Source organism: Mastigoproctus giganteus, chromosome 5 (assembly GCF_048544385.1).
Source record: "Mastigoproctus giganteus isolate SK-2022 chromosome 5, ASM4854438v1, whole genome shotgun sequence".
In the NCBI taxonomy this organism is placed as follows: Eukaryota; Metazoa; Arthropoda; class Arachnida; order Uropygi; family Thelyphonidae; genus Mastigoproctus; species Mastigoproctus giganteus.
Genome location: NC_143579.1, coordinates 238,625,364 through 238,650,750, shown reverse-complemented (window position 1 = coordinate 238,650,750; position 25,387 = coordinate 238,625,364). Strand labels below are relative to the sequence as shown.

General features: G+C 35.8%; 1 protein-coding gene across 1 annotated transcript in view; it reads right to left on the bottom strand.

Annotated features, from left to right (window-relative positions):
- Positions 1-25,387, bottom strand: part of LOC150086314 (glucosidase 2 subunit beta-like) — an 89,076-nt gene that overhangs the window by 32,537 nt on the left and 31,152 nt on the right. The window contains exons 6-10 of the mRNA XM_090373831.1: positions 21,363-21,426; positions 11,141-11,206; positions 10,801-10,906; positions 9,212-9,290; positions 59-148 (exon numbers count right to left, since the gene is read on the bottom strand). Of these exons, the coding sequence (XP_090229957.1) occupies positions 59-148; positions 9,212-9,290; positions 10,801-10,906; positions 11,141-11,206; positions 21,363-21,426 (405 nt within the window). The remainder of the gene's footprint in view (positions 1-58; positions 149-9,211; positions 9,291-10,800; positions 10,907-11,140; positions 11,207-21,362; positions 21,427-25,387) is intronic.

The following is a 25,387-nucleotide window of genomic DNA, read 5'->3' as shown; positions in this document are numbered from 1 at the left end:
AGCTTAAAAATTTCCCTGTAGTTAAATAAAGAAAACCTCAGGAGCAATGAAAACTTACCTTATCCATTGTATATATTGGTTTCATAATCATCCATCCAGTTGTCACAAATTCCTCTAACTCCATCTCATTCTTCATATGTAGAAAAAACTGAAAAGCAGCAGCATTACAACCACCTTATAACTCTTTCTTCCACTGAATATTTGTTTTAAGATGAGTATATATGTTATAAACAAATTTACCACCCAGCAACTACAAATCACCAATTTTCTTTGCATTAAAATATTGTTTAAAAGATTTAAAATTTGCATAATCTGCACATTTTATTACAGAATTTATTACTCTTCACCTCTATCTAATTATACAGTAAAATACAATGCACTCTAATTATAGTATAAAACCCAAATTACTCTATAAAGAATTAATCCTCCTGCTAGTGCAATCATTTTACCACACTTCCTCAAGTATTTAAAATTCACCATTTCCATACTAATAAATAATGTAAGAATTGTGAAGAACTGATTGGCTAATCATCCTTAATAAAAACTTATTCAGTCATCTTTTATCTGAACAATATTTGTTTGGAAGATTCTGGAAATCACATATTCAAAAACATTTTTTTTTTTTGGTCAGATAATTTTATTTTGTTTTGAGAAGATACTTTAGTAACATAAGAAAGCTAAAAACAGACTGCAGTTTTGGAAAGAACCATGAAAGCTAATAAAATGTGTCTTTTTCTAGTTTCTACCAAAGCCAAAAGATTAAGAAATAGCATAAAAACTCCAAAGTTTGTTCAGATGGGGATAAAGCATTACCTTTCATTACATTGTTTTCATAAAGCCAAAATGGGCAACACCTACTATGAACAAACTGATTGAAATTATCCTGAGACTAAAAAAATACACCAAGACAGAGAGATAGGATAACAACATGTGGAATAGCCTCCAAAAGTATCCAAACATAGTCCATTGGACCTTCCTGGACAAACAAAGAAACAAACCACTATATTAAGACCACATAGGCCACACAGATTATTTGTTAGAAGGCATGTAGAGCAGAGCTAAATGATTTTGAGAGGGCTGCTATTGTGGAATTTCACTTTCCTGGAATGTTGATTCATGCAATTACTAACAGCCTAAACCATTCAAAGTCAACCAATAGTGATGTTATCACCACCATCCAGCAACACACAACAAACAGGTCACTCCACATGACCAAAACCTCATACTATTATGTATGGTGTGGCATCATTTCTCATGGTATGGCCTAGGGTCTTTGTTGATGTAGAGAACCATACCATGAACACTGGTGCCTATCTTAATATATTGGACAAGTCTGTGCCCTTGTAATGTAGTAGTTCTTTGGTACAGACCCACATTTGCTTCAACAGAATAATCTAGTTATACTGCCAGTGCTGTTCAAGAATGGTTCATAGATATGTATATACAAAAGTTGGAATGGCTGGCATAGAGTCCTCATTTGAATTTTACAAACACCTATGAGATGAACCAAAACTTTGAGTAGGGGTAAAACCAACATTCCACATCAGTAGCTCAACCAGTCACTATTCTGCAGGAAGAATATACTTACTACAGCCTATTATTCCCTGGTGAGAAGCCTACCCAGGAGGGTGGAATATGTTTTAGTGGCCAAAGGTGGATAGATGAAATGAGTGGCAGTGACATCGATGTGAAACTGACATATCTGGATACTTTTTTGGAGATTCTAAAATGTTAGATTCTTATGACAAAGATTCTAAAATGTTAGATTCTTATGACAAAGAAAGACCAAAAACCTGATAAAAAGTTAGATAAGGATTGGTTTTAAAGTGAAAATGAAAACTTTGATTGGGTGCAGATTTTCCATCTGCACCCAATGACTGACGTGAAATGATAAAAAAAAAATAAAAAAATAAAAAATTCTCAAAGAGAAAAGAGGTATAGAATATAAGATGCGTACAACTACCAGATGAATTAACTACCTCCATGGGAAATGACTAGTTTTGGAATGGCCAAAAAATAATGACCTGTTGGCAAAATTGTCTGATATACAAATCAGGAAAATTAGCCAGCATTCACAATTAAGAGGTAACCAAACTTTTTTGCATATAGTGTTCCAAAACTGGTCGGCCACAGTTTGGGGGGGGGGAGAAGTTTCAGAGCAGTTTTGGTTTTTAGGAGCATTAGCAACTAAGGCCATATTGCTCCAGGGATATATGGTGGTCATTCCCTGACCTTTCCCATCCTCCATATTTGGTGGTCACGGGCTCAAACCCCGGTCTAATCAAGAAGCGTGTGCTATGCACTGCTGCTCTTCCCCACCTGGCTACGGAGGCGCCTATTCCAATATGTGGTGGTGTGCAATTTTGCTGGCCATCAAGCTAAGAGCCCCAGAGCATTAACACAGTACAAGTGCCCAATATATAGTAACCCACACTGGCAGTCTATCCAGTAAGCAGTCTCATGATTCTAAGGTAGTGGATGGGGGGGGGTGGATCTTAGTAAAGCAACTGGCTTCTTGTTTCTTGTGAAGAATACCCTAATGTTGTGGTTCTGGGCAATCTTGGCAATTTTATTGCATATTCCTGGGTAAAAGGGAGAGGCAAATAGGGCACCTTCCTGATTAAGAAGGGTTGAAATTAGGAGAGACTTGAGAGATAATTCTATCTGTGAAATTTGGAAGGGTAGTCATCTGCACAGAAAAGAATCTTAAGGCAATTACTTAGGACTCTGAGGTAAGAAAATCTTTAGCCATAATTATAAGAGCTGCATCCTAAGATTGAATCTTAGTATACAACTCTCATATTTATGACTAAACAATCACAGGGTGGAGATATATGTAAACATCTCTCCATATTCACAAGGGGGGGGGTTGTTGTTGTTGTTATGGGGGTTTTAATGGCACACATGCTGCTATGGCTATAATGTGCCTTCACAGGAGAGGGGGGGAAATCAAAGGGTAAAGTGAGTAAATACAAATATGAACTTGGCACCTTCTGCAGAGAAACTAATGGAGTCAGTGATTAAAGAAGTAATGCAGACTCATTTTGACAGGAAGTCAAGAGTAAAATGAATGAAGGCGGAATTCTCACTCTTCTAAAGAATTCCAGAACTAAGGGTGATAAATTCAAATTAAAGAGCTTGAAGTTTAGATTAGATTGTAGGAAGTTTTCTTTTAGCCAACAAGTTGTTGATGGCTGGAACAAGTTGCCCTCGCAAGCAGTTGAGGCTGACAGTTTAAATAAATTAAAAGAAAGGTTAACTGGATATTTATCTGCATGAGGAGGAAAGCACATAATTTATGTTTTCTTATTTACTTGGTTGTTGTTTTTGTTTTTTCCCAGTGCAGCAAAAGCTTGTGGCTTCCTTGCACTATACGGCAAATACTATTACTATTACTATATGCTGGAATACAGTTATACAGTAATCACACCACAGACCTTGTATGACAAACCTGGTTAGCTACTATGATGCAATAAGAAAGGAGCTGGATTTTAAAAAATAATTTTGACATCATATACATAGATTTCAGATTTTTATAGATTTCATATACATAAATTTCTTTTATTAGTTCAGTTCTCACACTTCCACATGAAAGAACTGCTGTACAAATCAGAACAGTGTAGCATTAAGGGCAAGTTACTGCTGTGGATAAAGGGATGGTTGAGTGGCAGAAGGCAGATAGTGGCTAATAATGGCACTGCTCGTCTTGGACTGATGTTATTAGTGGAGACCCTCAAAGTTCAGTGATGGGTTCTTTATTCTTTTCAATATTTATTAATGATATTCATGTGATGAAGGTATATGAAGCTTAATGTCTAAGTTTACAGATGAAGGGAAGTTAATGATAGGAATCAGGTTATGCTACTGTAACAAGACTTAGAAAAATTAGACAGATGGGCTGAGAAGTGGCTACCGTACTCAAGGCAATATCATTTTGGATGATAAACAGGAATTTTTTTAGCCAAAACAAGGAGGTGATTATTGTAAAAGGCCATTATATAAGACTATGATTATACTGCATCTTGAGTACTACACACAGGTCTGAAAGCCTCATTTTAAGAAGGATGTGGAATTGTTGTAATTCCACAGCAATTCCAACAATTGATGGAATTGCTTGTTGCAGAGAACAGCAACCTGCAAGGAGACCTGATTAAAGTATTAAAGATTTTGCACAGATTGAGGAAACTAAATGCTCATGGCATCTTCAGGAGATGTGTGAAAATTTTCTACAGCCAGTAATTGATTGTTGGTACACCTTTCATCTGATGCTGTGTAAGTGGATAGTTTTAATAAATTTAAGGAAGGATTACACGAATTATTAGAGAAGATGGATAGATGATGTGGGGTTTTTTTTTTGGCTGATTATATATAAACTTGCTTCTTTGCTGATACTATCAAAATAGGTGAGTAGCTTTCTCTGAAAGGTTTTAGATAACATTTTACATACCTGTCTATCACTGGTCCTGCATTTTGGCCACCGAGATAACAGAGATTTTTCTGAAGTAATTATGTTGTAAACCAGTTTGTTTTTTCTATATTTATATATTATATCGGTGTAGATACACCATAGTTTACCCATAAATTAAACTATGTACACAGTGTGAAGGCATCGTTTTTTAATTGTATCTCATATTGTGGAATTCCTTTGCAACTGTTATGGCATGTTTGCATTATCAGGGTACCTGCCCACCTGCCAATAATAGGCCAACAGGTTTGAAACAGTGACCATATGGGTGGTAGTATCCACTGAGAATAAATAACAGTCTTCTCTACTAGAGAAGTGTTACTTATTCGAAGTAGTGCAATACCTGGTATCTCATTATGAAGGTAGCCACAACATGAGATACAATTAAAAAACGATGCCTTCTCACTACATGCGTAGTTAATTTGTGGGTAAACTATGTATCTACACCAATATTATATAGTTAATTTAAACTCATGTCATATTATGCCTCACACATTGAATGTTCAAAATATTGTATCATTCAATATTTATATATAAGTAATCAAACTGTTTTAGTTTACATGCTGATTAGAATGCTTCTTTCACTTTTCTATTATAGTGATAAACTTTTTGCTTGTTAACAGGAGAGACTGCTTCTACAAGGATGGGATACACTTAAATAGAAAGGGGAAGAATATTTGCTGATGCTATCAAGGCAGAGTTAGGTGGGTCGGAAAACTGCTAGCTTGGGGGGATACACGGACTAATAGATTAACAGTAGCCACTAGCAAAGGTGAAAGCGATTCTTGCACTGCTTCTATTGAAATGCAATCGAGTAGCAGCCTGGAAAGCAAGGCAATGGGGATTTCCAGGATTGCTGGAGTCATAGTGGAACAAGTAAATACATGGGCTGTGTTAGGGTAACTAAGAGTAGAAACAGGTGTATGTATACTTGTGTGTACACCAATGCCAGGAGTATAGTTAATAAATTTGATGAGCTTGAAGTGCTAGTCAAGACATCAAAGGCAGATATTGTTGGGATATCAGAGACGTGGTGTCACACAGACATAAGCAGTGCAGAATTGGAATCTGGGGAGTACAATGTGTACAGAAAGGATAGACAGGACAGGAAGGGAGGAGGGGTTATGCTGTTAGTTAAGAAACAAAATCTAAGGAAGTGCATCCAATTGATGTTTTACATTAGTAGAGGCATACGATGCTAGAAAGAAAGCTTATGCAGCATTAGCCAAAAAAAAAAAAAAAAATCCGATTTCACCCCTCCGTTCATTCCAAATACCTGTCCACCATAGGAATAGCAAATGGCAAGGACACCTTTTTTCCTTGACTATTTTTTAAGATGTTCGACACATGTATGGCATACTTTATGCGGTGCCCGCAATTTATCCTGATCGCCTAGTTTTATGTCAAAGTATGCATAATACGACGTTTTTTTTTACAAAATCGGTAATATTTTGTCTCTGCTTTATAGGAACAAAACAACCACATATGTAAAAAAATATGCCAGGACTGTTTATACACTTTCTGGTTACCATACTAAAAGGAAACTAACACACAATGAGAGCTCGCGACAGTTTTTACACGAGTATTGTGACCTCATAAGGGATGTGCCACTTATATAGGCTCTGTGGTCGAGTGGACTGTACAAACAAGTGAGTATGTGCTCAGACGAGTTTAACCCATAACTACACACAGGAGTCTCCCAGGCTCCACTCGGAAAATAAAATTCTGGGATCAAGATGGGCTGGAAGAGCAGGGTGGAGGGTTAAACATGCACAATCTGTTGTATTTGAGGCAAATGGCAAATATTTAATATTGATTACGAATATAGGGATATAAAACTTATATCCCTATAAGTTATGTACACATTTTTAAACTATAGTTATGTACACATTTCCGTATAATACCTAGGTAATATTTTGTTAATGAATTGTGAAAAATCTTTACATGATAGAAACAAACGGACTTTGGTTTAGTAATCAAAACATGCATAAATAACTGCCACATACTTGTACTCAAACCCCAGATACATGTAAACCAGTGTTATCAGTAGTGATTCTTCATGCATTAAGAATCTGCAGATAAAGGAACCACTAGGTGACAGTGATCACAGTGTGTTGAAGTGGGATTTACTCAAAGAGGTAACTAACATCAGAGGTAAAGGAAAGGATTTTTGCTTTGGTAAAGGTGACTACAGTGGTCTGAGACAGTATTTAAATTCTATAGGGTGGGACCAACTAATGATGTTACCAACAGCAAATTCAAAATGGAAAGCATTCAAAGAAATAATCTTGGACTGCTACTAGGCTTTTCATACCAACTAAGAAATATTGTTCAAGATTTAGGTCTAAATGGATGTCAGATGAACTAATTAGACGTGTGGCAGAGAAGAAAAATGCATGGGATACATATAAATTAACAGGTGACACAGAAGCCTATGATAGATATAAGCTGGTGTGTAACCAAGTCACAATGGAGGTTAGGCAGGAAAAGGCAATTTACGAGAAATCTTTGGCAAAGGATGCAAAGAGCTCTTATGTTAACTCTAGAAGGAAGGGGATGAATCAGATTGGTCCACTTGATATTGATGGTTCAACTGTTGATGATCCTGCTCAAGTAGCCAACAAACTAAATGAATATTTTGTATCTACATTCACACATGAGGAGTTATTCAGGAAGGGGAATGCCATAGGTGAATTAAACTCTGGCAGTAAGCTAGATAATCTTGTAATAACTGAGAGTAAAGTGGAGGAGAAATTGTTGAAGATAAACATAAGAAAGGCACCTGGGGTGGATGGAATCTATCCAGTTATATTAAAGGAGGCAGAAAAGGAAGTAAGAAAACTCTTAGCCATAATTATGACAGCTTCCTTGGACTCAGGGGAGGTACACATGGATTGAAAATGTGCAAATGTGATCCCCAATCCACAAAGTAGGATCAAAGGGAGACACAGGTAATTACAGACCTGTTAGTTTAACGTCTGCTCCAGGTAAATTAATGGAGGCACTGGTTAAAGAAGCATTGCAGAATCATCTAGACAAGACTTCAGATATGGCTCAGACACAGCATAAGTTTGTTAAGGGAAAGTCTTGTCTGACCAATTTGATTGGATACTATGATGTAGTCACAAAGGAACTGGATGCAAAGAATAAATTTGATATCATATTTTTTTTTTTTTTTTATGAAAACCACAAACACAAAAGGTATCAAAACCTATAGTACTTAGTACCGTGCATGGATTGAAGGAGAAGTAGGGGGATGCCGGAAACTTTGCTCTAGACACTAATCATGGGTTTCACCACTTCAAGCCTCCAATAAGCAAAGTGGTGGTATTTCACCGGTTGATGAAAGTCATCTACCACCTACGATATATTTGGATCTTAGAAAGGCTTTTGATACTATGGCACATGGAAGACTGCTGTACAAATTGGAGCAGTGTGGCATTGGAGGGAAATTGCTGCTATAGATAAAGGGATGGTTGAGTGGGAGAAGACAGAGAGTGGTAATCAATGGACACTGCTCTTCGTGGACTAATGTTATTAGTGGAGTTCCCCAGGGTCAGTGTTGGGTCCATTTTTATTTTCTGTATTCATTAATGATACTGATGGTATATCAGGCTTAAAGTCCAAGTTTGCAGACGATATGAAGGTCGGCAGGGTTGTTAATAACACTAATGACAGTATGCTGCTGCAACAGGATCTAGAAAAATTGAGTAGATGGGCTCAGAGGTGGCAACTGAAGTTTAACATTGACAAATGTAAAGTACTGCATATGGAAAGCAGTAACTCCAGAGTAACATATCAACTGTGTGGTACTACACTGACAGAGGTAGAGAGGGAAAAGGACCTGGGGGTAATTGTGCAGGCAGATATGAAGTTTTCTGAGCAGTGTAGATGGTCTGTCATGGTGTCTTGTCAATGATATACAGAAATTTTTCTAGCAGGGATAAGGAGGTGATTATTCCCTTGTTTAAGGTAATGGTCAGGCCACACCTTGAGTACTGTATATAGGTCTAGAGGCCGCATTTTAAGAAGGATGTAGACCTGTTGGAACAAAAACAGAGAAGGGCAACAAGATTAGTGAATGGAACAAAGGGTTGTGCTTATGAAGAATGGCTTAAGTTTTGCAAATTACAGTGTCTGGAGACTAGACACCTGCTAGGTGATCTGACTGAGGTGTATAAAGCCTTGAATGTTTTGAGCATGCTCAATGCTGATGGGATTCTTCCTCTTGCTCGGAATAATCGCCTGAGAGGGCATAAATTCAAATTGAGGAAAGACAGTTGTAGGATAGATGTGAGGGAGTTTGCCTTTAGCCAGCGAGTGGTTGATTGCTGGAACAAACTTCTATCTGTTGTTGTTGAGGTTGATAGCTTAAACAGATCTTTCGTCTTCTCAACCTCCAACCCAAGCATGGTACTAAGTACTATAGGTTCTAATACCTCTCATGTTTGGGGTTCACATTAAAAAAAAAAAAAAAAAACTAGACAAACATTTGGAGCGGGTGGATGACTGAAATGAGAAGGGGGGGTGTGTGTGTGTGTGTGTGTGTGTGTGTGTGTGTGTGGTTTTTTTTTTTTTTTTTTTTGGCTGATGCTATATAAGCTTGCTTTCTTCCATCAAGTGCCCTTGCTAATGCTAACTTATGCACCTGAAAATGAGAACTGGATTATGAAAGTCAATTTAAATATATTGCCATCAATTATATATATATATATTTATTTTTTAAAGGCTCTTCAAATAACACACCTTTGCTTCTTCTTCTGATACTACACCATCATGATTACTGTCAAATTTTGAAAACTGCTGTATCTCATCGGCTGTCAGACTGAAATGAAAAAATATATATATATAAGGAAAAGCTGTTGTACATCTGCCTTTCATACACCTAAAAGTAAACTGGCATCCAAAATCTCATTATATCTCTTTATATTTATCTTTTATTATTATTTTTCTTCATATCACTAAATTATTCTTTTGATATTTTGCAGTTTAGGCCTTGGTTTACTTGGATAATACAGAGCTGTCAGTACTAACATCTCTGTAGATAGCAAACTTCTTTTTTTTTTGGAATTTTTATCTTATTGGGCATTACTGATTTTATTTTATTCCTTCTATGTTATATTATTTACCTTTGCCATATCAATTCATGCTTCTGATTCTTGCCCATTTTAGCATATAGTTCTTCTAATGAAATTTGTGACTGTTTGTCTCTCTCTCTCTCTCTCTCTCTCTCTCTCTCTCTCTCTCTCTCTCTCTCTCTCTCTCTCTCAGATTTGTAACCAATCTCCTCAGTGGCTTCTAAAATTGTCCCTTTACGCATTAAAATATTTTTGACTAATGCCCTTTTGCATTTAAAATTTTATTATTTCATGGTTTCTATACTTCCATTACATATTATTTCCACCAATATATATATATACATATAAATATCAGCAATCACTAAATAATGATCACCCCATCCATAATGGATTATGCTGCATAGCTCACAGTAAAAAACGTTGAACAACTTTGCATGCTAGAGCAGTGGCAATCTGCATCTGGTCATGAAAGTCAAAGTGAAAACTAGCATTATGGAATATAGTAAGTTATATCATGGAGCTTCAAAAGGGCATGACTCGTACATCAGAAAAGCACATGTTGTTGGTTGCTCACAGCACACTGTGGTTAAGGTGTACAAAGAATGGTGTAAAATGAATAAAACCACCTCATGCTGACAGAACAGTGAATATTCACAGTGAGTGAAGGGGCTGTATATTGTATGGGCTCAACAGCAGGTTACTATGTGACAGCTGACATTACAATACAATATGGGGAATGCAAGAACAATGTCCCAAATGACACACCCAGACCTATGGGCTTCCACAGCAGAAGACCCAAGAGACACCCTCTCCTCACTGCTGGTTATAGTCGATGAAAAATTCTGCAGAGTCAACAACACGCTGGTTGGACTGGTTGGATGAGTCCAAATACCTGGTTCAACATGCCAACCAACACCGTGTGTAGCAACACAGGTCCATAGACAGGTCCACAGGTCTGGGATGCATTTTGGACCCCAGAATGCATCCCAGAATTTTTTTCACATTTTCGAAACAAACCTATATATATTTTTTTTAAAATAGATTTTCAGTTAAATATTAAACTAGTTGAAAACTTGCACAAACTAATCCTTACAGAAAGACGAATCATGATTCTTTCAAAGACCATTTTTTGGGTCAAAATTTCATACAATCTAATGAAATTGTGAGGTATATTTCATACAGCTTACTATATGTAGGAAAAGTGCCCATTTCATTTTATGTAATATAACATTGTCACATGGTTATTAAGATGCTTACACTCCATCTGTATTACTATCCAGTTCATTGAATGCCTCTTCAGCATTTCTTCTTTCTTCTTGTTGATGTTTTAAAGCTTCTATTTCTTCCTGTTCCCGTTTTTTTTCTAGGAAAGAAGGCAAAAGATTAATTTCCTTTTATATAAACACAAATAAAAAAATTAACACACATAAAGGAAAGCAGATGTATGGAAAATGTTGGATGAGAGAAGAGGAAAAAAATACTGTTGCATATCAAGATAAGATAAAGTGATTGGAATGAAAGAAAAAAGTTTATGATCCTTACATACACGTTATATGACATTTTATGTGAAATATTTCCTCACAGAAAATCAACTTACCTTCTTTCTCACTTTCAAATTCTGCTAGAGCTGCTTTCTCCTTCTCTTCCTTTTCATTTTTAATGGCTTAATAAAAAAGAAAAGAAAAAAACAAGCATCAGTCATTTCATCAACACTTTATTCTACTGATTTCTTAATGCTTTTGACAATACTAATTAACTGTACCATTGCAGTATTTATCTGAAACTAAGAAATTATATAATATGCAATATGAAAATTATGTAATTACAAAATATAATATAATTTCATTCAATATACAGATGTGTAAAGCTTAGTAGCAGTTCATTTATTACATTTATAACACCTTTAAATAATTAAAGTTTGCTGCTAATTTCCCTAGTTTTTTCTGTATACCTATGGTGTGAAATGCATTGAGTAAGTATTACTTTAATTTCCACTTTCTTTAGTAGCATCTCACACAACAACTGATCCATTCACCAAAATCTGGTTCTGACACTTCACCATTTTATATAACAATTCTCTATTTTTTGTTTGAGAATCACCATGTGTATATATAGATGAAAGTTTCTCTTCATCAAAATCTTAAGGCAAGAAGCTGTAATCTATAATTTTTCATTTCCCAGTACTTTAGAAGAATTACAGACTTAACAATTTTACAAATTAACACATCTTGGCATACTGCTGAATGTATCTCATCCATTTTGGACTTTACAAAACAAATGTGAACCTTAAGTAAACATTTGTCAAAGTTGTGTTCTTTGACTTGATATACGATTATTATTGCCTTATTCCTATTTACTATCCAGTGCATGCATTAAATAGTTGGCTGACATGAAATATTGAACTGCTCAACAATTTCTGAGGTACACTCTTAATACTTCATGTTATTGGCATTCCTCCTTTTGGTACTTGTATGGGTAAAAGCAACAACTAAATGTTCACATACATTTAAAGATATACAGTGGTACCTTTAAATTACTACTTCTGACTTATTGAATGATCTATGAGTAGACTTAACCCAAAACTTTAATCTTCTTTTTAAAGTTATTACATTGCATTTCTTCCTGTTACACAGTTATTTGTTTTCTTGAACATAATGAATAACAAACTTCAAAATTTGAATCATTTTGTTAATGCATCTCACCTGTGTACATTTTCAGATCCTCTTTTTTCAACATGATTTGCCATAACCAAGAGTTTCAATTCAATTTAACTTTTTATAAAACTTATGTTTTTTTAGAAAATACTTCGACAAAATATTTATCAAAAACATTTTCACTATTCTCATTCAACGCAAGTATTTTCACGTAAAAATGAACACTTCAACTGCATACAATAACAAGTTTATTGAAATGTTGATACCTAATACAATAACAATTTAGTACATAAATTATGCCACATGTTATAATCCCATTTTCTGCAGCTTAAAAAAAATGAAAATCCGATTTACATGCTGTCTTCTGTCCTACAATGTCAATATAAAGACAAAGACAATAGAGCATATTTTATTGTTCTAAATTGGAAAAGAATAGCGAAAGCTTAAAAAGCGGTACTCACCTTGAAATTAATCTGCGATGGTTTACTTAGGTAGCGTGGTTAATGTTTACGTTGAATTGTTAAATTGAAAAATTAAAAGGGAGGGAAGTAAGTAAAAGTTGACTGAGTTAAATGGGCGCAAGGAAACAGAAGTGTACACATCCAATCCTTGGTTGTCATCGAAATAAAAAAAGAAGAATAATTAAAAACTATGTAAGTGAATCCGGTGAAGCCAATAGTCTTTACGAGGACTTTCGTTAGTTAAAGAACGTCTTCAGTTGGCAATGTGTGGGGAGAGAACGCGTATGGTATTTTAAGAATAAAAAATTATACTCTTGTGATGCCTTTTTTTTGACATGTGGGAACTTTAATCTCGAGAGGTTCCAAATTGGGGAAAGATTGAAGGGGAGTTTAGAATTTAGAATTTGGAGATTAGAGTGGTGCTTGTACCATTCAATAACTAGAGCTTCATACTGAAGTATTCTGTAGCTGGATTTTAGTTTAATGATGGAAATGGCAGAATCGATGAGCGGGTTGTGGTTGTGAGTCTGGGCATGAGTTGTAAGTTCTGTGACAGATTGGTTAGACTCTCACGTCTCATGTCTAACCAATCTGTCACAGAACTTACAACTCATGCCCAGACTCACAACCACAACCCGCTCATCGATTCTGCCATTTCCATCATTAAACTAAAATCCAGCTACAGAATATTTCAATATGAAGCTCTAGTTATTGAATGGTACAAGCACCACTCTAACCTCCAAATTCTAAATTCTAAACTCCCCTTCAATCTTTCCCCAATTTGGAACCTCTCGAAATTAAAGTTCCCACATGTCAAAAAAAAGGCATCACGAGAGTATAATTTTTTATTCTTAAAATACCATACGCGTTCTCTCCCCACACATTGCCAACTGAAGACGTTCTTTAACTAACGAAAGTCCTCGTAAAGACTATTGGCTTCACCGGATTCACTTACATAGTTTTTAATTATTCTTCTTTTTTTATTTCGATGACAACCAAGGATTGGATGTGTACACTTCTGTTTCCTTGCGCCCATTTAACTCAGTCAACTTTTACTTACTTCCCTCCCTTTTAATTTTTCAATTTAACAATTCAACGTAAACATTAACCACGCTACCTAAGTAAACCATCGCAGATTAATTTCAAGGTGAGTACCGCTTTATAAGCTTTCGCTATTCTTTTCTAGTCTATTAACATGGTACTTGAAGATTTCTAAAAATTTCGTATTGTTCTAAATTGTTATTGTATTAGTTATCAGAATTTTAACAAAATCTTTTGGAAACTTCCCAAAGAAAGCATATATTTCTGAGAGGGAAAACTAGTTGCTGTATCCATCAATGCAGTATATTTGCTACTGAGTAAATTTTTGTAAACACATTATGTGATCCTTTCTCACACTATAAAACTGAATACAGAATAGCAAAAATTGCTATTCTTAACAGACAAAGTGTACATGAACTGGAAAATAATTTGCATTGAAATGAATTAAATTAAAGGAGACATTTGATACCACAATTAAACACACACACTGGCATATTGGGGAAGAGGGGCATATGCATCCCCCCTTAATCATGCGTAAAAGTGTTCCTAGGTCTATCTAAAAAAACACTCAAAAACCTGCTCCCCCTTACGATGACACCTGGATACAATAGTGGTGCATGCACACACAGAATGGTAGTTAAAATAACCAGCACTGGATATGCAATAACAAAGCTAGATTAAACAGACCTTTTGATGTACAAATCTTTGGAAAGGCTTATTTGTTTTTCAAAAACAGCTGGATAAAATATGAGTAAGTCAACATATGTACTGTTTACAAAAATTCTCACATAAACTGGAAGGGTGTGTGTGTGTGTGTGTTATGGGGGTTTAATGCCACACGAGCTGCTGAGGCTACAGTGTGCCTATTCATAGGAATTTATTAGAGATCTTTTAAAATTTATGATATATTCCAATTTTTTCAAAAAAGAGAAAAATTCACTGATGTTTGCATCGTCATCAATAATATGTTTTAATGCCATTGGTTCTCGAAGGTTTGTTAGGGAAAGTAGGATGGATGTTCTGTCCTGATGATAGTGAGGGCAGTCAATGAGAATGTGCTTGACTGTTAAATGTAAGGAACAGTGTAGACATTGAGGAGGTTCCTCTCCTGTAAGTAGATGAACGTGAGTCAGGTATGTATGTCCTATCCGTGCTTGTGCAAGCACTACTTCTTCTCTTCGTACTATTTTGATGCTAGAGTGCCAAAGCTGTAGGTCCTGTTTCAACTGATGAAGTTTGTTATTGGTTTGGGTGTGCCACAGCTCTTTCCACTGTGCAAGTCATGTTGTTTCCATGATATGACTATAATTGGAGTGAAGGTGAAATCATAAGTTGATGGATTTTTGGCAGTTTTGTGAGCAAGTTCATTCCCCTTTATCCCCGAATGGGCTGAGATCCAGCAAAAGATCACTGAATGATGACGTTCCTCAATTTTTAATAAGAGGCTTCTGATTTGGTTTAACACAGGATGAACCTTGTAAAAAAAGTTTTGTATAGCTGTAATTGAGCTCAGAGAGTCCATGTATACTATGTATTTTAAAGAAGGGTACAGATTAAGATTTTCTAATGCTAATTTTATTGCATTAAGTTCTGCAGAGAGAAGCTGCTATATTCAGGTGGAAGGGCAGCAGAAATAAACTGGAAGGTGTGGACTTATTAGTAGTTTATAAATTTGTTCTCTTCTGTAATCATTTTCTTTCATTATTCGCTACATCTATTACTGCACCCCAATTGTTATTTTGGAAAAAAAATTTGCATTAAGCTAAGATTAAACGGAAACTGAAAATTTGATAGGTGGAACAGGACCAGGGTATGTTTGCCAGGACAAAGGTTGATGACGTAGAGCAGATATCATCTTTTAAGTTGTTGTTGTTGTTGTTTGGTTTTTAGGAGCATTAGCAACTAAGGCCATATTGCTCCGGGATATGCGGTGGTCATTCCCTGACCTTTCCGCATCCTCCGTATTTGGTGGTGACGGGCTCGAACCCCAGTCTAATCAAAAAGCGTGTGCTACGCACTGTTGCTCCTGCCCACCTGGCTACGGAGGCGCCTCATCTTTTAAGGGCACAAAAGGTGATATTATTGTACACGTTGACACTAAGTACAGGTCACTGTTGAAAAAAGCCATGAATCAGGGTTGAATTTGAAAGTGTCTGCAATTCTGCCCAGAGCCTTGTCGATCAATTCAGCCCTGGAAAGATTGTGCAAAGCCCAAGGGGTAGAATTTTTTTCAGCCTAGCCTGTACTTGTTAACAGGAGAGACTGCTTCTACAGGGATGGGATTCTACAGGGATGGGATACACTTAAATAGAAAGGGTGCAAGAATATTTGCTGATGCTATTGACGCAGTGTTAGGTGGGTCGGAAAACTGCTAGCTTGGGGGGATACAAGGACTAATAGATTAACAGGAGCCACTGACAGAGATGAAAGTGATTCTTGAACTGCTTCTACTGGAATGAGCAGCAGCCTGGAAAACAAAATGCAGGGTATTTCAAAGACTGCTGGGAGTCATTGCAGTACAAGTAAACACATGGGTGTGTTAGGGTAGCTAAGAATAGGAACAGGTGCATGTATACTTGCACAAATGACAAACACAAATGCTAGAAGTTTGGTAAATAAATTTGATGAATTTGAGGTATTGCTCAAAACATCAAAAGCAGATATTGTTGGGATATCAGAGACTTGGTGTCAACAGAGATATAAGGAATGCAAAACTGGAATTTGGGAAGTACAATGTGTATGGGAAGGATAGACAGGATTGGAAGGGAGGAGTGCAAAACTGGAATTTGGGAAGTACAATGTGTATGGGAAGGATAGACAGGATTGGAAGGGAGGAGGGGTTATGCTATTAGTTAAGAAACACACAAAATCCAAGGAAGTGAAGCCAGTCAACATCACTGGACAGTGCAGTGTCGAGTCAGTTTGGTGTGAAATAAGCATTGGGAGATCAAAATTGAGAGTAGGAGTGTGTTATAGGCCTAATGACTCTGATGAGTATAATAAGAAACTGTACAGGGAAACAGAGTGAGCCAGGAAATCAGGTGCCTCCATAGCCAGGTGGGAAGGAGCAGCAGTGCATAGCACACGCATCTTGATTAGACCGGGGTTCGAGCCCGTCACCACCAAATACGGAGGATGCGGAAAGGTCAGGGAATGATCACCGCATATCCTGGAGCAATATGGCCTCAGTTGCTAATGTTCCTAAAAACCAAATAACAACAACCTGAAAATCAGAGTGTCTTATAATGGGGGATTTTAATTTCCCAGATATTGACTGGAATTTGTGGGTTGGTCAATCACACACTAGCAAGGCTTTTGTGGATTTACTGGATGATTGTTTCTACATCAGCATGTGCGGGAGGCAACTAGAGGGAGTAATACTCTTGATCTGATCATCAGTAGTGATTCTTCATGCATTAAGAATCTCCAGATAAAGAAACCACTAAGTGGCAGTGATCACAGTGTGCTAAAATGGGATTTATTCAAAGAGGTAACTACCATCAGGGGTAAAGGGAAGGGTTTTTACTTTCGTAAAGGCGACTACAGAGGTCTGAGACAGTATTTAAATTCTATACAGTGGGACCGACAGATGATGTTACCAACAGCAAATTCAAAATGGGAAACGTTCAAAGAATTAATCTTGGAAGCTACTAGGCTTTACATACCAACTAAGAAATATTGTTCAAGGTTTAGGCCTAAATGGATGTCAGATGAACTAATGAGACATGTGGCAGAGAAGAAAAATGCATGGAATACATATAAATTAATGGGTGACATGAAGCCTATGATAGATATAAGCTGGTCTGTAACCAAGCCACAAAGGAGATTAGGCAGGCAAAAGCAGATTATGAGAAATCTTTGGCAAAGGATGCAAAGAAAAACAACAAAGAGTTCTTTATCTATGTAAACTCTGGAAGGAAAGGAATGAATACGATTGGTCCACTGGATATTGATGGTTTAACTGTTGATGATCCTGCTCAGGTTGCTAACAAACTAAATGAGTATTTTGCATCTACATTCACCCATGAGGAGTTATTCAGTGAGGGGAATGCCAGAGGTGAGTTAAACTCTGGCAGTGAGCTAGATGGTTTTGTAATAACTGAGAGGAAAGCGGAGGAAAAACTGTTGAAGATAAACATAATAAAGGCACCCGAGGGGTGGATGGGATCTATCCAGTTATATTAAAGCAGGCAGCAAAGGAAGTAAGCAAACCCTTAGCCATAATTATGAGAGCTTCTTTGGACTGAGGGGAGGTACCCATGGACTGAAGATGTGCAAATGTGACTCCAATTCACAAAGGAGGATCAAACGGCGACACAAGTAATTATAGACCTGTTAGTTTAACTTCTGTTCCAGGAAAATTAATGGAGGCACTGGTTAGAGAAGCACTGCAGGATCATCTAGACAAGACATCAGTTATAGCTCAAACACAGCATGGTTTTTTTAAGGGAAAGTCTTGCCTGACCAATTTTATTGGATACTATGATGTATGATGTGGTCACAAAGGAACTGGATGCAGGGAATAACTTTGATATCATATATTTGGATCTTAGAAAGGCTTTTGATACTGTTGTACATGGAAGACTGCTGCATAAACGGGAGCAGTGTGGCATTGGAGGCAAATTGCTGCTATGGATAAAGGGATGGTTGAGTGAGAGAAGACAGAGAGTGGTAATCAATGGACACTGCTCATCATGGACTGTTATTAGTGGAGTCCCTCAGGGCTCATTGTTGGGTCCATTGTTGTTTTCTGTATTTATAAATGACATTGATGATGGTATATCAAGCATAATGTCCAAGTTTGCAGACGATACAAAGGTTGGCAGGGTTGTTAAGGACACTAATGACAGTACGCTGCTGCAACAGGATCTAGAAAAGTTGAGCAGATGGGCTGAGAGGTGGAAAATGAAGTTTAACATTGACAAATGTAAAGTACTGCATATGGGAAGCAGTAACCCCAGAGTGACGTATCAACTCTGTGGTACTACCTTGACAGTGGTAGAGAATGAAAAGGACCTGGGGATAATTGTGCAGGCAGATATGAAGTTTTCTGAACAGTGCAGACAGTCTGCAAGAGTAGCTCATAGTGTCTTTTCAATGATATACAGGAATTTTTCTAGCAAGGATAAGGAGGTGATTATTCCCTTGTATAAGGCAATTGTCAGGCCACACCTTGAGTACTGTATACAGGTCTGGAGGCCTCATTTTAAGAAGGATGTAGAGTTGTTGGAACGAATACAGAGAATGGCAACAAGATTAGTGAATGGAACAATGGGTTGCTCTTACGAAGAAAGGCTTAAATTTTGTAAATTACAGTGTCTGAGACTAGGCACCTGCGAGGTGATCTGATTGAGGTGTATAAAGCCTTGAATTGTTTCAGCATGCTCAATGCTGATGGGATTCTTCCTCTTGTTCAGAATAATCACCTGAGAGAGCATAAATTCAAATTGAGGAAAGACAGATGTAGGATGATGTGCAGAAGTTTGCCTTTAGCCAGCGCGTAGTTGGTTGGTGGAACAGACTTCCATCCTTTGTTGTGGAAATTGATAGCCTAAATAAATTTAAGGCTGAGCTGGACAGGTATTTGGAATGAACAGAGGGGTGAAATGGGAGTGGTTTTTTTTTTTTTTTTTTGGCTGATGCTACATAAGCTCGCTTCCTTGCATTGTATGCCAATGCTAATGCTAATATAAGCAGAATATATTTATGTTCCTTTCCTTGGTACATAATGTGTAAACAATACAGAACAAGGAAAAAAAATAGCTAAATATATTTTCTTTACAAAATGTATCATATTTAGTAAAGAAAATATGAAAGGAAAACATTTTCAATATATCAATTGTTGTTGTTGTTATTTGGTTTTTTAGGAGCATTAGCAACTAAGGCCATATTGCTCCGGGGATATTCGGTGGTCATTCCCTGACCTTTCCGCATCCTCCGTATTTGGTGGATCACGGACTCAAACCCCGATCTAATCAAGAAGCATGTGCTGCACACTGCTGCTCCTGCCCAACTGGCTACGGAGGCACCAATATATCAATTACACTAAATAAAGGTTGATGTCAATATGTGCTAACTTCAACCCTCTACATTGTTTGTTATTTGGTTTTTAGGAGCATTAGCAACTAAGGCCATATTGCTCCGGGATATGCAGTGGTCATTGCCTGACCTTTCCGCATCCTCCGGATTTGGTGGTGACGGGCTCGAACCTCGGTCTAATCAAGAAGCGTATGCTACGCACTGCTGCTCCTTCCCACCTGGCTACGGAGGCGCCTAACCCTCTACATATAAATTCATCTAAGTAGCTTTGCACTATTTCTTCATTTTATACAAATTAATTTCTTCTGTAATTCTCAATTTCTCCCAGAATATAAAATAAAAGTAAGTGACACTTTTTCTGGTCAATGGAATGATCAAAAAAAGTTCAACCACATCTATTGTATGCATTCATAGCACAAACATTCTAGTTTCTAAAATGCCGAATTCTGCTACTGTATCACTTTTACAAAGTGATACAGTTTGTATCACTACAAAGATGTATCAAGTGATACATCTTTAGGTAGCACAGAAAGAAAAAAAAGTTGCAACAAAACTAATCATAAAATACTTTCAAGGGATAGCATTAGTTTTCAGTCTATCTTAATAAAAGCTGAATGGACTGGATTATTATTCTTTATCATGTTCCTTCATAACAGAATGCTGTTAATAGTTTACTGTCTGTAATAAACGTCCATCGCACCATCCTTCATCAAAATATGTGCTAATCCTTGGCATGATACACAAAGAACTCAGTTTAACCTTACAGCTTCTAGATTTACTTGTAAAATACTAGCCACCAGTTAGGATTTTTTAGTTACCACATGACCAAAAAACTGGATCTGTTAAGTCCTGTTCATAATCATTTGTAAATTGTTGAAATATATGTGCTACACTGTTTATCAGTGAGCGCTTTTTTTAAATTTTTCTCTCTGTATTTTGTTTAACTTACTTTTTTAAAAAAAGCAAGCAGAGTAGGGATGAAGATATAACCAAAAGCCATGTCAAAGTAGTAGTAGTAGTGGCATGTGATGCAAGAAAGCAAGTGTATGAGCTTATGCAGCATCAGCCAAAAAAAAAAAAAAAAAAAAAAAAAGAATTAGCAACTAAGGCCATATTGCTCCGGGGATATACAGTGGTCATTCCCTGACCTTTCCATATCCTCTGTATTTGGTGGTCACGGGCTTGAATCCCAGTTTAATCAAGAAGCGTGTGCTATGCACTGCCGCTCCTCCCCACCTGGCTACGGAGGCGCCCCATGTCAAAGTATTTGAACTTGTAAATTCATACTATTCCCTTATAAGCTGTTTTAACAATGCAGTATATAATTTGTAAATACATATATCTATATTTTAGTACAGTTAAACTGTCAGCAAAAAGAGGGTTTTAATGCAAGCAGGTGAATGGGCTTGTAGTTCACCCCAAATTTAAATGCTTATAGATCATTTACAAATATTTCTTATTAATTTCCACATAGAAAAAGATTATAGTGTTATTTACTCAAACTTCATACTATCTTTGAAAGGTTTTGGTTCATCCGGGCTAATGAATAGCCCGGATGAACCAAAATCATCCACATGCCTGTTTAAAAGAAGAGCAGCTAAACAATTCTGTATTTTGGACTTACCTTCTTTTTCATTCTTTATTTTTTCTACTTCTTGTTCTTCTTTTTTCAATTGCTCAAGTTTTATCTAGAATGGAATAAAAAACAGAGAGTGATAATCTTTCAATAGTATAGTATTTTGAACAAGATGTATCTTTTAAATAATGAGAATGAATTTTGCATATTCTAGAGAGGTGCAACCACATCAGGACACACCAGCATATCTTTTCACATGAAAAACAGTACTTTCAATGTCACCAGGCTTATGTTAGCAGCTATGGTGAATAGGGTGTATGCGTGTGTGTGTGCACGTGTAAAAAGGTTCACATTATTTACAGGAAAGAATTAACATCAAATTTTGTATGAATTAATATCAAATTAAATAAATCAATAGCTTGCTTGACATGAGAAAATTTAATTTCCTCATGTTCAAGTTTCCTTGAACAAAAATTTGAGAACAGTGTAACACTTTGTGCAAACAGAAAAAAGTGAAGACTTAACATCTATTCTTTATCTTTCAATGAAAGACAGACAAAAATAATGTTTTTTGAGAGGAAACTAACCAGTGATGGAAAATCACATTCGAATATAACTCAGAAATAAGCACCACAGACTGCAGTGGAAAACTCAAACATTCCTCCTCTAAGATTCAAGGAAAAAACTCATGTCACTAAAAAGACATCCATTATTTCACATTCATGCAAAGTACATCCTATGAGATCATAGGATGTATTTTGATTGTGTGTGTGTGTGTGTGTGTGATGTATTAATATATCACACACAATCAACTCAATTAGGCAGTAATTCTGGAAGCATTTGATTAAAATGCTTCTTAACAAGGCTGTGCAAAGTGAAAGGAGTAGACTATGGCCTAGGAAGGCTTTTTCATCATTACAATGCCCCAGCTCTTAATGTGCTTTCAGCAAAACCTGAGGGGGCATAAATTCAAATTGAGAAAAGACAGTTGTAGATTTGATGTGTGGAAATTTGCCTTTAGCCACTGGGTAGTTGATTGCGGGAACAAATTTTCATCTGTCAGTGTGGAAGTTGATAGCTTAAATAAATTGAAGGAAGAACTGAACAAACTTTTAGTGTGAATGGATGTGCAATTTTTTTTTTTTTTTTTTTTTTTTTTTTTTGGCTGATGTTGTATAAGCTTGTTTTCTTGCATCATATGCCTCTACTTATGCTAATGCTAAAAACAGTTTGACAAAAAATGGCATTATCCAGCTCAATCATCACCAACCTTATTCACCATATGGACTTTGAATAACTTATGTTTTCAAAAATTACATCTACCCTAAAAGGACAAATATTTTACACTTGGGATAGTCAAAAAAAAAAAAGCAGCACAGAACCTGACGTCAGTTCCAAAAATATCTTGAACAGAGAGAGAATCACTGTACTGCCTCCCAAGTGACTACTCTGAAGTAAACAATACTTATCTCCATGAAGTTCATGTGCAGTGATTAAAAATATTGCTCCTTACTTTATAGTAACAGGCTACACACATGCAATAACTTCTAACTTTTCCAGGTATACAAGACATTTCCAGTATTCAGACATATTTCATAGTATTCCAGTAAAGTTTACTTTTCTTCTGATTTTTATTCAAGTTATTTGCATTTTGTAAATATTTTCCAATATGCATGTGTTACGCTTTATTTGTCAATGTTGACTTAAAAATCATCTTTGGGTGGCTGTGCTCGTGTTTACTGAAAAAAATATCAATCATGCTCAGGATGAATACAGAGAACTGCAGCTAAACAATAACCATAAACTAATTTATTCTAGAGGTAAGACAGTGCAAGGAAGGTACAGTAGTAGCTTTTAAAAATTGTTTAAAAAAAAAAAAAAAAAGAGTTCTTTAATACAGTAGACTTTCAGAATAATGGCGCCTTCGGAGATTCAAGATGCTGTTATTTCAATTTTTCCTTTATCTAGAAAGTTTTATTTTAAATATATTTAATGCAAAAATTATGAGGCTAAAAAACAAATAGAGAGATTAAGAGTGCAATTTTATTAACTGCACATAAAAAACATACATGTTGATGATCCAATGTTATACTCTGACATTAATACACTCCTACTTATGCCCATTCTATTTTCTATTTTTATATCAAATTTCTCACTAAGCTTTAATGTTGTTCTTCTTTTCTTCTCTGTATGAGATTTATTAACTTTAGGAGCCATAGTGAGGGGTTTTTAGTTTAAAATAAATGTAAAACAGCATATAATCTGTGATATCAGTATAGAATTTGCTTTCAAAATGGCAAACTAAAACAAACAGAGTAATCACATGACGCCGTTTTATTTTTTCGGCACTGATCTCAATGTGCCGTTATTTCGACAGTCTACTACATGTTAGAAAGAACAGTAAAAGCTAATGACAAAGGAAGAACAGTAATGGTTCAAAAGAATTTCAGTACATAAAGACAGCCATAATTCATTATAGAGTAGGAGCTTACTTGAAGATACTCACATATTAATTTAAAATGATGATTAGTGTCAAATATAAAAGACATAAAAGTGCTAAGAACAAAAATTGAAAAGCACTCAGGTTTTCCAACAACCTCACACAAAAATTATCCTCTTCAAAAGGTAAATAGCATTCCTAATGCTAACCTAGCACAAGTTAAAGTCTTGATTATACTGCTATCCATTAATTTAAAATGATGATTAGTGTCAAATATAAAAGACATAAAAGTGCTAAGAACAAAAATTGAAAAGCACTCAGGTTTTCCAACAACCTCACACAAAAATTATCCTCTTCAAAAGGTAAATAGCATTCCTAATGCTAACCTAGCACAAGTTAAAGTCTTGATTATACTGCTATCCAAATAATTTATCCCACTTGTAGATCCCATCCCCTCTGACACAATGAGAAATAGTTTTTTTGTTTTCTCTTAGCTGCCATCAAATTTCTAAAGCCATCTCTTCTGGATGTAGTTTTTAAAAACAAAACATCAATTTAGTTCTGTGACATTATGGTACTAGTACTTCTGCACACTTTATTCTGTCCACTTAACTGTTTAAGTTTTCTATGTTGCTTTTTATCTTAGCTTTGCATTTAATCTTATATTTAATTAATCTTGCAACTATTCTCTTATCATGTACATTTACTTTATACTGGAACATGACTATAATGACCACACTAACTGTAGACTCACCTACACAGCTTACATTCTTGCAATATGGTTTGCTACACCATTTAATAATATATACTTTACATGAATACATTAATAATATTTATTAATATATTATATGTAATTTTTATGGGACAAGGTCACCTGTTTACTAATAACATGTAAATCATATGACTGAATGAAATGTTCTGCCAATCATTGGAGTTTTGATTTGTACCAGAGCAAATGAGACCATGGGAATAAGAACTGATCCTAATTGTTCATTCCTTAGTCATAACAAAACATACACTAAAAATTATGTTGGCCCAACTTTCCCATACTAAGTAATGCTCAAACATCAAAAACACTTCCATTTATATATAAAAAGTCCATAATCTATATAAATATATATAAAAATTGTCCATAATCAATTTTTCCTTTTACTCTTTCTTCTACTTTTAATATTTACAGTTATTTATACATATAAATATATATATTTTATATATATATATATATATATATATATATATATATGTGTGTGTGTGTGTGTGTGAAAACTGTAGAATTTGTATTGGTCCAATTTTAACCCATCACTGGTGGCAGTGCCCTATATTAGAAAAAAATATGGTAGAGGAGTTGTCTCCTTAAGAAGAGAACTTTCTTTTTAATTTCTGGAGAAAATGTTTTTTTTTTGCTTTTTTTTAAAATTCTTTTGAATTCTGCTTGGTATACCAAAGTTTCAGCATTTATTAATGGAGCACCATACTTGCCGAATAATACAATACTACAATAGTATAATACAATTTTTTAGTTTTTAATGTTTGTTGTTGTTTGTTATTTGGTTTTTAGGAGCATTAGCAACTAAGACCATATTGCTCCGGGGATAAGCAGTGGTCATTCCCTGACCTTTCTGCATCCTCCTTA